General features: G+C 46.4%; 1 protein-coding gene across 1 annotated transcript in view; it reads left to right on the top strand.

The window, feature by feature from the left end:
• SIGLEC1 (sialic acid binding Ig like lectin 1) overlaps nucleotides 1–3,250 on the top strand; it is a 45,191-nt gene extending 41,941 nt beyond the window's left edge. Inside the window, exons 21-22 of the mRNA XM_083757045.1 lie at nucleotides 1,088–1,178; nucleotides 2,728–3,250. Coding sequence (XP_083613171.1) covers nucleotides 1,088–1,178; nucleotides 2,728–2,856 — 220 coding nt within the window. The 3' untranslated portion in view covers nucleotides 2,857–3,250. The remainder of the gene's footprint in view (nucleotides 1–1,087; nucleotides 1,179–2,727) is intronic.
• Nucleotides 3,251–12,146: the final 8,896 nt, after the last annotated feature.

A 12,146-nucleotide genomic window follows, 5' to 3' on the forward strand; every position in this document is an offset into this window, starting at 1 on the left:
CATAATAATAAATTTATTACTTATACCCTTGCCCATCCAACTAGGTTGCCCCAACAACCCCAACTTCCAACATATATAAAAACATAATAAAACATTAAACCACTTCCCTATACAGGGCTGCCTTCAGATGTCTTCTAAAGGTTGTATAGTTATTTATCTCCTTGGCTCGAGGGTCGCATAACTCCATACCCTCCAACATTTCACTGTTGAAAATATGGACATGCTAAGGAAAAGCGGGACATCCTAGGATCAAATCAGAAACTGGGGCGGCTTCTGTAAATCTGGCAGTGTCCCTGGAAAATAGGGACACTTGGAGGGTCTGCAACTTTTACAAGGATTAGAAGATAAAGCTAACAATCACTGCTGGTTACCATGATGGCATTCTGCCTCCTGAATTTGCTACTACTGGCTGGGGAACAAGAGTGAAAGAGGGCTGTTGCCATCATATTGTGTTGGTTGCTTCCCATTTGGGAAGGTTTCTGGTTGACTGAGGTTGACTAGATAAATACTACGCCCGCTGGCTGGGGCTGATAGGAGTTGCACTCCCAAAATATCTGAAGGGCATCAGGTTGGCCAAAACTGTACTAGAATAATAGAACTGTACAGTTGGAAGGGACCACGAGGGTCATCTAGTCCAACCCCCTGGAATGCAAGAATCTTTTGCCCGCATGGGGCTTGAAGCCATGTCCCGTGCTCTGCCAAATGAGCTATCCCAGATCAGGAGGTCCTCTCCTTCTGTTTCCACCTGTATTAAACCAACATAAGTAGCGATAGCCACCCACTTGGATGGCTTCTAAAGAGGAGTAGAGAGAAACTTGCAGAGGAGAAGGCTGTTGGCAGCCACGTTCTCCCTCCTCTGTCCGAGGCAGGAATGCTTCTTGCTACCAGCTGCCAGGAGAAATCGAAAGTGGGGAGAGTTGCCACTGTTGCGTTCAGCTCCTGCATGTGGGATTCCTCCTGCGGGAATCGGGTTGGCCTCAGAATGCAGGGTTGATCCAGCAACCAGGCTCTTCTCAGATTCCCAAGTTTGCAGCGCAGCCACACCCAAAGAGACAGCCCCTCCAACCTCTTGTGTTATATTTTCCAGGATCAATGAAGAGTGCAAAAGGTGGAAGCAGCAGAACAACAAGAAGGCGGAAGCAGCAGCAGGGGCAGAAAACAGAGACGAGACTGTCCAGGTTCATAAAATCATTGGATTGTTGTGGGCATATTCAGGGATGCAGGAGAGGATATATTGTTTGATTATAGCCTTTCCAACTTGTGTTAACAAGTTCACAATTTAGCAGAGTAACATTTCCCCTTTTAAACTCACAGCGGATGCGTTTGCTCAGGCTCGCTAAAGCCTCTATAATAACTGTTCTGGTATTTCCCCCTTATTTCCTCATAAAAGATAAGACACGACACAGTCTTCTATAAAAGTATAAAAAGAGTTTACTCACATTCTGTTCACAATCGGATCCCAGAAGGCAGACTTAGCTTAGAAAAGTAACATACACTTGGAAACTATCTCATAAGGAGACAGTCCCTTTGTCTTCTCTTGGCTGGAGGCCAAGAGAACATCTTTGGCTAAGCAGATGTTGCTTCTTCGATGCATGTAGTCACAGAGAGAGAGATGGCTGCCCTGCCCTGTGCTTTTGTCGTTACCTGCACAGGTGAGGCCACACCCACCTCTAGTCACATGCAGAGGAAGTCTGTCCCAGCCCAGAAGGAAACAGGAAGTTGACCTGCTGGCTGGACAAACGTTCCTCCCCATGTGTAAACATGTTCACTCTAGGAATGTTGTACTTGACTGCTCTTGTGTTTCACATCCCACACAACTAAACACCAAGAAGAGCTTTCACATCCCACAATTGTAGAGATAGAAGTGGTCTCCAAGCGTGATCTTGTCCAACCCCCTGCAATGCAGGAACCACAGCTAAAGAATCCCTGGCGGGTAGCCATTAAGCCTCTGTTCCGAAAGCTCCAGTGAAGGAGACTCCACCACCTTCTAAGGGAGTCCATTCCACAGTCAAGCAGTTCTTACTGTCAGCAAATTCTCCCTCATGTTTAGTAGAACTCTTCTTCCTTGTCATTTGAATCCATCAATTCAGGTCCTGCTCTCTGGAGAAGCAGAAAACAAGCTTGCTCCCTCTTCCATGTGACAGCCCTTCAGATACTTGGCTTTCATATCACCTCTCAGTCTTCTCTTCTCAGTCTAAACCTACCCAATTCCCTCAACTGTTCCTCATATGGCTTTGTTTCCAAAGCCCTTTATCATCTTGGCCACCCTCCTCTGCACAACTTCCAGAGAGTTTCAACTCTCTTCAAAGCTATTGCCTTGACTCCATCAAAGCCCCTAGCACTAGGATTGGGTAGGGACACAAACTCGGAACAGGCGATTACTTTTGCCTTAGAATGGGATCAGTTGCTCTGCAATGTCAGGGCTGCACATGGCGCAAGTTTCCTTTCTTGAAGTCATGTGGAGGTGAGTCACTGGTGGGAACGACTGATTGATCGTGGGCAAGTGTAAGTAATGGGATGGGGTGCTGCAAGCCGAGGTTGATGAGGGAAGACTCTTCTCTAGTCTTCAGGAATCCCTGTGGGGCAGAAGGTGTTTCCTAACCCATGTCACCTTCAGTTCCTCACTTAGGCTACTGGGTCACATTGGGAGCTGGGAATCAAGCTCAGGAGCCTTTTTGGATTGCTGAGGTTCCATATATCTGACTTGGTCACTTGCTCTTTCCACAGCTGAGTGAGCAGAACCCTGGAACGCCTCCGGCCGGCCGGTTCTGCCTCTCCTACAGGAAGCTGCGAGCAAAGACCGACATTCCTCCACAGGAAGAACCCTCTGAGCAGAGCTGTACAAGCACCTTATGAGCGGTGGGAAGAGATCTAGTGGGAGTCACAGCAACCAGAAGACCATGCCAGTTGTGGAGGACGAGGCAGAAAGTGTGATCATCTAAAGGCTGTTGCTCTGGACACTGAGTTGGAATCATAGAATTGTAGAGTTGGAAGGGACTCTGAGGGTCATCTAGTCCAGCCCCCTGCACTGAAGGAACCATAGCTAAAGAGGGACCCACAGCCTCATCATTTCAGGCACCCCATTTTTCACCAAACCACCATTAACTTTTTCATTCATTTAAAATTTCAGAATCGGTCTTGGATTTTGAACTTCATCAGATTTCATTTTTTTAATATATATATACAAATTTTTATTACTTTTTTAACATAGCATTTTCAACAGTGATTAAACATATTTTTACATCTTCAATTTTTTTGACTTCCATCAGTCCTGTCTGAAAATTTTCCTGTCTAATCTCTTAGTATGCATTTCTTATTTTCCCTATTACATTTCAAACTCATAACCAATATCTCTATCTTTTTCTACTTTGTAACACTTCGTATGGGACGCGGGTGGCACTGTGGGTTAAACCACAGAGCCTAGGACTTGCCGATCAGAAGGTCGGCGGTTCGAATCCCCGTGACAGGGTGAGCTCCCGTTGCTCGGTCCCTGCTCCTGCCAACCTAGCAGTTCGAAAGCACAAAAGTGCAAGTAGATAAATAGGTACCGCTCCAGCGGGAAGGTAAACGGCGTTTCCGTGCGCTGCTCTGGTTCGCCAAAAGTGGCTTAGTCACACTGGCCACATGACCCGGAAGCTGTACGCCGGCTCCCTTGGCCAATAAAGCGAGATGAGCGCCGCAACCCCAGAGTCGGTCATGACTGGACCTAATGGTCAGGGGTCCCTTTAACCTTTACCTTAACACTTTGTATATTTCTCCTTACAAAACTTCTTGTAGTCCTACTAGCGTAATTTGTTGATTGCAGTTGCTCTTCAAATAATTCATATACTACTTCCAATCTTCTGTAAATCTCTGGTCCCACTGGTTTCGAATCCTTCCTGTCATTTTGTCCAGTTCTGCATAGTCCATTAATTTCATCTGCCATTCTTCTTTTGTCGGAATCATCAGATTTCATTTTTGCTGTTTGAGTGGGCTGGGCAAAAAATGAAGGAGGGGGTCCAGCCTTCCACTGTAAGCCTTTTTTCCCCTCCTGCGCAAGCTATTCTGAGCAGGAGATCCTCTTCTGCTGACCTCCAAGTTGGGCAGAGATTGGAAGGGGCCACAGCTCAGTGGGAGAGTGTCTGTGTTGGAAGCAGGTCTCAGGAGCAATTCCTGGCTCCTCTAGGCAGCCTTGGGAGATGCTCTTGCCTGAAACCCTGGACAGCTGTTGCCAGTCAGTGTAAACAGTACTGAGCAAAATCAACCAATGGTCTGACTCAACATGAGGCAGCTTTCTATAAGGACCATGTCTTGAAAGACCTACACTGGCTCCCAGTACATTTCCGAGCACAATTCAAAGTGTTGGTGCTGACCTTTAAAGCCCTAAACGGCCTCGGTCCAGTATACCTGAAGGAGCGTCTCCACCCCCATCATTCTACCCGGACACTGAGGTCCAGCTCCAAGGGCCTTCTGGTGGTTCCCTCGCTATGAGAAGCCAAGTTACAGGGAACCAGGCAGAGGGCCTTCTCGGTGGTGGCCCCGCTCTGTGGAACGCCCTTCCACCGGATGTCAAAGAGAAAAATAACTACCAAATTTTAAAAGACATCTGAAGGCAGCCCTGTTTAGGGAAGCTTTTAATGTTTAATAGGTTACTGTATTTTAGTGTTCTGTTGGAAGCCACCCAGAGTGGCTGGGGAAACTCAGCCAGATGGGTGGGGTATAAATAATAAATTATTATTATCATGTGCATGGAGAACAGACTGGCTCATGCCATCTGCCTTGACAGCAAACCTTTAGATAATCCCATGAGGTGCCAGCTTGCCAAACCCGTACTTTTACTCCTCAGCCAATGGCATCTGGGTCAAAACCAGTGTCCTCTTCGCCTTCTTGCCATAAAAAGTCAACATCAGCGCTACACAGTCAACACCTTCCCCGCCAGAGTCATCTCACTGCAGCTGTCTGTGCTATTAACACTGTGCTGTCTAATAAATAATGTCACCAGCAACACAGTTTCCAGCACCCCAGCTTCTTCTCTAACTTTCTCTGGGACATGAGTGAGGAACATGAGAAAATAAGAAGGGACTGCTGGATCAGGACAAAGGCCCATCGAGTCCAGCATCCTCTCCTCACACTGACCGATCAGGAGGCTGGGGGAATACTAACAAGCAGGATCTGAGCCCAAGAGCCCTCTCCCCTCTTGGGGTTTCCCAGCATTGCTGCCTCCAACTGTAATAATAATAATAATAATAATAATAATAATAATAATAATAATAATTATTATTATTATTATTATTATTATTTATTTATATCCCACCCTCCCCAGCCAAAGCTGGGCTCAGAATGGCTAACAACAATAAAAGTAACACAACATTCTAAAATCAATCCATTTTGAAATCAATTCAAATTAATGGCAACCACTGGGCTAGAGTTCTGTGAGGATTGCCAAAGGAGGGGGTCAGACTGTGCCCTGACCAAAGGCCTGGTGGAACAGCTCCGTCTTGCAGGCCCAGCGGAAAGATGTCAAGTCCTGCAGGGCCCTAGTCGCTTGTGACAGAGCGTTCCTCCAGATCGGGGCCACTGCCGAAAAAGCCCTGGCTCTGGTTGAGGCCAACCTAACCTCCCTGTGGCCTGGGACCTCCAAGATGTTTTTGTTTGAAGACCGTAAGGTCCTCTGTGGGACATACCAGGAGAGATGGTCCTATAGGTACGAGGGTCCTAGGCTGTATAGGGCTTTGAAGGGTAAAACCAGCACCTTAAACCTGATCCTGTACTCCACCGGGAGCCAGTGCAGCTGGCATAGCACCGGGTGAATGTGATCCTGCGGTGAGGACCCCGTAAGGAGTCTCGCTGCGGCATTCTACACCCGCTGGAGTTTCTGGGTCAGTCTCAAGGGCAGCCCCACGTAGAGAGAGTTAGAGAGACACAGTAGAGCCATTCTGGCTAGGGGCCATCCCAGCCCTCTCTGCTCCATGAATTTGTCCTCTATCCATCCATTCTTGTCTCCCCTTCAGCAGAAAGGAACAGTTTTGGTTGAGGACAACCTTCTCTCTCTGCCTCGCAGCCCAAGGGGAGGGCAGAACTTCTTTATTATTTATCCATTTATTTATTTATTTGCATTCGTATCTCACTTTTTTCTTCAAGGAGCTCAAAGTGGCAGACATCGTTCTCCCTGCCCTCATCTAATCCCTACAGCAACACCCCTGTGAGGTAGGTCTGGCTGAGAGGAAGAGACTGGACCAAGCTCACCCAGTGAGCTTCACGGCCGAGTGGGGATTTGAACCCAGGTCCTGGTCCAATTCACTAGCCATGCTGACTTCCCTGCGAGACTTGGCTCAGTCTTGTTGCAAAGGATGAAATCACACCTTCCTTTTTAAAGTACTTTAAAATCACTTGAGAGTCTTCCTTTGCTTCATTTAACACACATCTCCACATTCTCCATTCTCTTTTGCACACCATTCCATGTGCAAAAGCCGCCTTTTCGGAAGTCCAGGAGACCCAGTTTGAAAACTGATGAGGGTGACACCTGGTGGAAAACGGGTAGAAATGCAATGCACCAGGCTAGCCTAGCCTTCAACAGTTCTTTCCAGCTGATAATGGTGGGGGTGCAATTTGGTGGGGCGCGGGGGGTGCTGTGGGTTAAATCACAGAGCCTAGGGCTTGCCAATCAGATGGTTAGAAGGTCGGCAGTTCGAATCCCCGTGACAGGGTGAGCTCCCGTTGCTCGGTCCCTGCTCCTGCCAACCTAGCAGTTTGAAAGCACGCCAAAGTGCAAGTAGATAAATAGGTACCGCTCCAGTGGGAAGGTAAACGGCGTTTCCATGCGCTGCTCTGGTTCACCAGAAGTGGCTTGGTCCTGCTGGCCACATGACCCGGATGCTGTATGCTGGCTCCCTCCGCCTATAGAGCGAGATGAGTGCTGCAACCCCAGAGTCGGTCACGACTGGACCTAATGGTCAGGGGTCTCTTTACCTTTAAGATTCCAAATGGAGTTGGCATGAGGAAGCTGGAACCAGCTGGCTTCGCATTCAGCCGACCCAATTCCTATTTTTTGCAGAAACGAAGTCAGCTGAAGGGATTATGGCTTCTATGATGATAAGCTGAGTTTGCAGTACTGATTTGGTCTCTGAAACGCTCTGTGCATGTCCAGATGGTGACATATTGGGTCCCGCTCACTCAAAATGCTTTCAGAATATATCTGCCCTCACCACCAGTGTAATTCCTACAGTTCCAGCTTGTACGGGTACAATGCCCTACCTCCTGATAGCAGCAAGATGCCCAAGAATATGCCATGTTGGTGCTCCATCATTTGAATTGCCATCTGGGCATTACAGGAGGCACCTATAAAGTCTCAAGATGTATTGAGTCCAAGGCACCTGACATTTCGAAAGCACACCAAAGTGCAAGTAGATAAATAGGTATCGCTCCGGCGGGAAGGTCAATGGCGTTTCTGTGCACTGCTCTGGTTCGCTAAAAGTGGCTTAGTCCTGCTGGCCACATGACCTGGAAGCTGTACGCCGGCTCCCTCGGCCAGGAAAGCGAGATGAGCGCTGCAATCCCAGAGTCGGTCACGACTGGACCTAATGGTCAGGGTTCCCTTTAAGGTGCTACTGTGGGACGCGGCTGGTGCTGTGGGTTAAACCACAGAGCCTAGGGCTTGCTTATCAGAAGGCCGGTGGTTTGAATCCCTGTGACTGAGTGAGCTCCCGTTGCTCGGTCCCTTCTCCTGCCAACCTTGCAGTTCAAAAGCACGTCAAAGTGCAAGTAGATAAATAGGTACCGCTCTGGCAGGAAGGTAAACGGCGTTTCTGTGTGCTTCTCTGGTTCGCCAGAAGCAGCTTAGTCCTGCTGGCCACATGACCCGGAAGCTGTAGGCCGGCTCCCTCGGCCAGTAAAGCGAGATGAGTGCAGCAACCCCAGAGTTGGTCACAACTGGACCTAATGGTCAGAGGCCCCTTTATCTTTACGTCTAAACCACATATGCATACCCCTTTTGTGAATCTAGGTTTGGCCCCATTGAGGGACAGTGTTTCAATATGAGTAGGAAAATGAGAGTAGCCCTAAACATTTTTCTAGAAAAAAAGCACTGGCCTTCTGCTCCATGAAGCTGTCTACACTGCCTTCGAAGCCATCCAACTTGGTGCAGTTGTCAATTCTGGGAAGCAGAAGCTTTCATGACAATCCCCATGGCCATGTCCTTATACACATAAAAGGAATTGATGACCTTTTGTTGCAGGCATGGGAGCTGCAATACAAAGTCAGCTTGCCCCCCCCCCCACTGCCTTCCACCACAATCCCCCAAAATGTTGTTGAGCTTTTTGGGGGCGATTGCTTCCTGGTTCTGTTTGCAGAAACCCAGACATTTTGCCAATTTTTAAAAATCACAGAGCTGCCAGAGCTGTCAACGCACACACAATGCTTGATTTGATCCTCCCTTTTCCCCCCAGATGTAGCTCTTTATTGACCCAATATTCCACGATTTAGATCTTTCCCCCCAATCCTTCTTCCCTGGCCATTTTGTGCCCCATTTTGTGTGTTTGCCCCTGGTGCCAAAACGTCCTGAGCTGGCGAAGACTTCTGGTGGACTCACAAAAGCTTAGTGGTGTTTGAAACTGGATTTATGTATAAGCTAAACAAGCTATAGCTTAGGGCCCCACTCTCTTGGGGACCACCCAAAAAATTAAAGGGAGGGGGAACAGGATGTACGTTTCCAAAATATAAGATAAAAACAAATAAAATAAAACCTACATACAGCAACAGTGTTTTGTTTTGTTTTGTTTTGTGTTGTGTTGTGTTGTGTTGTGTTGTGTTGTGTTGTGTAGGCTCCTGTGATGCAAGTAATGGGCCCTGCCTGCTAGCCTGCTCCCTAAAATATCACTGGTTAGATACCTATTACGTCCATAAATGACCATATAGCATATATTCAACACAAAGAACAGCGACAACTTGTTGTTGACAAAGGACAGCTGGATATATAAAGGGCCCCATTACCTTCAGTAGCTTAGGGCCTCATCAAACCTAAATCCGGCCCTGGATGTTTCCATTGGTCATAATAAAGAGACTTTGGGGGGTTTTCTAAAATAAAGGTAGCTGTTTAACCCTTAGTCATGCATGCTAAAGCCATTTATTTCTTCCTCTGCTTACTTCTTTTTCTTTGGCATGCAAAACATTAGCAAGTGCTCAGGAAGGAAAAATTCTACCCACTTTCTCCACATGACGCGTAATTGCATGCATTTCAATAATTTCCTCCCTTACTTCCCCCCCCCATACTAAAAAGCCCAGGCATCACAGTTTTAATAGTTAATTGGTTCTGTTCAAAGGTGTTTTTGCTGGATACAGTATGCCAGTTAATTGCTGTAAGCTGCCTTGTGAGGGTTATGCATTAAATATAAATACATTAAGTGAACAGATCAGATCAGAATTAACAGATGGATCTGTTCAAAATTCATCAGCTTAAGTGACTTACTGGATCTACCTTATCTTTCGCCAGTCCCAGCCCTTCAGCCTCCCTTTGTTGTTGTTGTTGTTGTTTAGTCGTTTAGTCATGTCCGACTCTTTGTGACCCCATGGACCAGAGTACGCCAGGCACTCCTGTCTTCCACTACCTCCCGCAGTTTGGTCAGACTCATGTTTGTGCTTTCGAGAACACTGTCCAACCATCTCGTCCTCCGTCGTCCCCTTCTCCTTGTGCCCTCCATCTTTCCCAACATCAGGGTCTTTTCCAGGGAGTCTTCTCTTCTCATGAGGTGGCCAAAGTATTGGAGCCTCAGCTTCACGATCTGTCCTTCCAGTGAGCATTCAGGGCTGATTTCCTTAAGAATGGATAGGTTTGATCTTCTTGCAGTCCATGGGACTCTCAAGAGTCTCCTCCAGCACCAGAATTCAAAAGCATCAATTCTTCGGCGATCAGCCTTCTTTATGGTCCAGCTCTCACTTCCATACATCACTACTGGGAAAACCATAGCTTTTACTATACGGACCTTTGTTGGGAAGGTGATGTCTCTACTTTTTAAGATGCTGTCTAGGTTTGTCATTGCTTTCCTCCCAAGAAGCAGGCGTCTCTTAATTTCGTGGCTGCTGTCACCATCTGCAGTGATCATGGAGCCCAAGAAAGTAAAATCTCTCACTGCATCCATTTCTTCCCCTTCTATTTGCCAGGAGGTGATGAGACCAGTGGCCATGATCTTCATTTTTTTGATGTTGAGCTTCAGACCATATTTTGCGCTCTCCTCTTTCACCCTCAATAAAAGGTTCTTTAATTCCTCCTCACCTTCTGCCATCAAGGTTGTGTCGTCTGCATATCTGAGGTTGTTGATATTTCTTCCAGCAATCTTAATTCCGGCTTGGGATTCATCCAGCCCAGCCTTTTGCATAATGAATTCTGCATATAGGTTAAATAAGCAGGGAGACAATATACAGCCTTGTCATACTCCTTTCCCAATTTTGAACCAATCAGTTGTTCCATATCCAGTTCTAACTGTAGCTTCTTGTCCCACATAGAGATTTCTCAGGAGACAGATGAGGTGATCAGGCACTCCCATTTCTTTAAGAACTTGCCATAGTTTGCTGTGGTTAACACAGTCAAAGGCTTTTGCATAGTCAATGAATCAGAAGTAGATGTCTTTCTGGAACTCTCTAGCTTTCTCCATAATCCAGCGCATGTTTGCAATTTGGTCTCTCGTTCCTCTGCCTCTTCTAAATCCAGCTTGCACTTCTGGGAGTTCTCGGTCCGCATACTGCCTGAGCCTTCCTTGTAGAATTTTAAGCATAACCTTGCTAGCGTGTGAAATGAGTGCAATTGTGCGGTAGTTGGAGCATTCTTTGGCACTGCCCTTCTTTGGGATTGGGATGTAGACTGATCTTCTCCAATCCTCTGGCCACTGCTGAGTTTTCCAAACTTGCTGGCATATTGATTGTAGCACCTTAACAGCATCATCTTTTAAAATTTTAAATAGTTCAGCTGGAATACCATCACTTCCACTGGCCTTGTTATTTGCAGTGCTTTCTAAGGCCCATTTGACTTCACTCTCCAGGATGTCTGGCTCAAGGTCAGCAACCACACTACCTGGGATGTACGAGACATCCATATCTTTCTGGTATAATTCCTCTGTGTATTCTTGCCACCTCTTCTTGATGTCTTCTGCTTCTGTTAGGTTCTTTCCACTTTTGTCTTTTATTATGGTAATCTTTGTACGAAATGTTCCTTTCATATCTCCAATTTTCTTGAACAGATCTCTGGTTTTTCCCATTCTATTGTTTTCCTCTATTTCTTTGCATTGCTCGTTTAAGAAGGCCTTCTTGTCTCTCCTTGCTATTTTTTGGAAATCTGCATTCAATTTCCTGTATCTTTCACTATCTCCCTCGCATTTTGCTTGCCTTCTCTCCCCCGCTATTTGTAAGGCCTTGTTGGACAGCCACTTTGCTTTCTTGCATTTTCTTTTCATTGGGATAGTTTTAGTTGCTGCCTCCTGTATAATGTTACGAGCCTCCATCCATAGTTCTTCAGGCACTCTGTCCAGCAAATCTAAATCCTTAAACCTGTTCCTCACTTTCACTATGTATTCATAAGGAATTTTACTTAGATTGTATCTTACCGGCCCAATGGTTTTTCCTACTTTCTTCAGTTTAAGCTTGAATTTTGCTATAAGAAGCTGATGATCTGAGCCACAGTCAGCTCCAGGTCTTGTTTTTGCTGACTATAGAGCTTCTCCATCTTTGGCTGCAGAGAATATAATCGATCTGATTTCGATGCTGCCCATCTAGAGATGTCCATGTGTAGAGTCGTCTCTTGTGTTGTTGGAAAAGAGTGTTTGTGATAACCAGCTTGTTCTCTTGGCTTCGTTTTGAACTCCAAGGCCAAACTTGCCAGTTGTTCCTTTTATCTCTTGACTCCCTACTTTAGCATTCCAATCCCCTATGATGAGAAGAACATCCTTCTTTGGTGTCATTTCTATAAGGTGTTGTAAGTCTTCATAGAATTGGTCAATTTCAGTTTCTTCAGCACCAGTGGTTGGTGCATAAACTTGGATTTCTGTAATGTTAAAATGTCTGCCTTGGATTCGTATCGAGATCATTCTATGATTTTTGAGATTGCATCCCAGTACAGCTTTCGCCACTCTTTTGTTGACTATGAGGGCCACTCCATTTATTTTATGGGATTCTTGCCCACA

Source organism: Podarcis gaigeae (assembly GCF_964106915.1).
Source record: "Podarcis gaigeae genome assembly, chromosome: 9".
Lineage (NCBI taxonomy): Eukaryota > Metazoa > Chordata > Lepidosauria > Squamata > Lacertidae > Podarcis > Podarcis gaigeae.